Genomic DNA, 2,500 nt, shown 5'->3' with positions numbered 1-2,500 from the left:
TTTTTTTGTCTGTTTTTTTCTTCTTCTAGTTTTCTGTTTTTAGATTTATTTATCATTTTTTTTTTTTTGGGGGGGGGTTAGTGAAATTTTTTTCGTATGTAAATAACATAATTCAAAATCCATAGTCATCTAATCACGGTGTACTTTTTTTAAGATACGAAGCTTATTAGGATTCCTGCATTATAAGTGCTTGGGGTATTTCATATTATACACTATATATATATATATATTATATCAGATATATATATATTTAGTATATATTATTATATATATATATATATATAAACATACATACACCTTTCTTCCTTCCCTTTTCTTTCTTTCTTTTTGCACTTTCTTTTTGTCTACGACCAATCCATCTACGTTTTTCTCCCAAGAGACGAACCTCGACGCGGCACTCACCTATGTCAGAGGAGCCGCCCCACAGGCCTTGCTGGGAGTGCCTCGCCACCTTCGTCAGGGCATCCAGGTACACCTTGGACGCTGCCATGGCACCTGAAGGGGAGAGGGAGAGAACGGCTGTTAGATATCAATTTTAGAATAATGATAAGGATAATAATGATGTGTAAGGGATGCTGGTGATGATATTAATGGATAATAATGATAATAACGGTGATGGTAATGATAATGAGTGATGGTAATGATAGTTATAATATCGGTGATGATAATGATGATAACAATGATGGTAATGGTAAGATAAAAACTTTGACGATAATAAAATAGTAATAATAATAATAGGTGTAATCGTAGCACCGGTAATGATAATGAAGATATTAATAATACTAATTATATGTAGTGTGCTATGCCGAAAGGATACTTTTGGGAAAGGAACAAGGATCTCAGGCATATGACTTGTGTGTGCGTGCGCGCGCGTGTGTATAGACAACCAGGTAAAAAGATGAGCGTACATGATCTATATGTGTATATGTATGTGGCCTTTGTGTCTGTATTTTGAATCTGTGCATGTATGTATCCGCAAACCTCGGTAAAAACAAGGGTACTGTCTCGTAAGAAAATGAATAGATAAAATGAAATAAAAGCCATTTTCATTCTCCGATAGAACATAAAACAATATATACTGCGCGTATTGGTCTTCTAGATCTGACATTACCTATATATGGTAATCTAATGTGGAATACCGAATTTTCAATAAGTTTCTCTTTCTCTCTCTCTCTCTCTCTCTTCTGTATATATATATATATATATATATATATATATATATATATATATATATATATATATATATGTGTGTGTGTGTGTGTGTGTGTGTGTGTGTGTGTGTACATATATATCGCTTTCTCGCTTCTTTTTTCTTCTCTTATATTCTTTCATCTTCATTCTCTCCTCCTTCTCCACCTTCTCCTCCTCTTCCCCCCCTCCTCCTCCTCCTCCTCCTCCTCTTCCTCCTCCTCTTCCTCCTCTCCTCCTCCTCCTCCTCACCACTTCCCCTTCTTCCTCCTCCTCCTTCTCCTCCCCCTCTTCCTTCCTCTTTTCCACCGGCTCATAAACCGAAAGCTAACTCCTCACGGCCCCCATTAACACGGCGGAAATATAGAGTGTGCCATTTCTCGCCGCCGCCCCCCCCCTTCCCCCCTCTCCCACCCCCCTTCTTCCCCTGCATGGGTGAGACTCAATGGCCCTTCAGTCAAGGGGATGGGGGCTGAGTGGGAAATGGGGGGGGGGGGGGGGGAGAGGGGGAAGATTAAAGGGGGGAGGGAGGTGGAGGGGGAAGGAAGGTAGGTGGATAATGAAAGGAAAGATGCAAACAAAGAGAGAGAGAGACAGCGACTTACAGAAAGAGAGAAAGAAAGAGGGAATAGAAATTGACGAAGAGGCGCAAAGAAAGATCAAAGAATAGGGTGGGGTAAGAGGAAGAGATTTAGAAATGGCCGAAGAGGAAGAGAACTAACATAAAAGGAAGGAAGAAGGGAAGAAAAGGAAGCTACGAGATTAAGAAGAAAAAGTAAAGAAAATAAGAGAAATAAAAAAAAATAATAAAACGAGAAAAAAACATAGAATAGAATAAGATTTTTAAAAACGACAAAATATTTTTATAAATCACAGTATACAATTTAAACCATTTCTAGAATCACAATAAAAATCTCAAAACCATTTCAAGAATCGTAACAAAATTTCTCAAGCTTTACTTAAAAAAAAAAATCCTTGATATTCTTTAATAAAGAATCCGATTTAAAAGAAAAAAATATATTTAAAAAAATCAAATAAATCTCTAGTAGATACGACTGGAAATGAAACCTTAAAGAGACATAGTGTTTGACTGCCTCGGAACCCACCGCCCGAGGGGTCCCAAGCTCCACTGAAAGATCACTTGACTTAGCTTATATATATCTTTTTTTCTGAAAAAAAGAGGGAGAAGAAGACCTTTTCTCCCTTCCCCTCCCTTCCCCTCTTCCTCCTCCTCCCTCTCCCCCTCCCCCTTCTTTCGAGGGAGTGAATACGCCTGTTGACTCTCGACCTCATATTGAGTTCCCATCTCCTG

The 2,500-nt window shown here is 38.4% G+C and overlaps 1 protein-coding gene across 1 annotated transcript in view; it reads right to left on the bottom strand.

The window, feature by feature from the left end:
* Window positions 1–2,500, bottom strand: part of LOC119597466 — an 89,619-nt gene that overhangs the window by 28,981 nt on the left and 58,138 nt on the right. The window contains exon 3 of the mRNA XM_037947041.1: window positions 403–495. Coding sequence (XP_037802969.1) covers window positions 403–495 — 93 coding nt within the window. The remainder of the gene's footprint in view (window positions 1–402; window positions 496–2,500) is intronic.

Source organism: Penaeus monodon, chromosome 39, assembly GCF_015228065.2.
Source record: "Penaeus monodon isolate SGIC_2016 chromosome 39, NSTDA_Pmon_1, whole genome shotgun sequence".
Classification (NCBI taxonomy): Eukaryota; Metazoa; Arthropoda; class Malacostraca; order Decapoda; family Penaeidae; genus Penaeus; species Penaeus monodon.
Note: the sequence above shows the minus strand (reverse complement) of the source record. Positions and strands in the feature narration are given on the sequence as shown.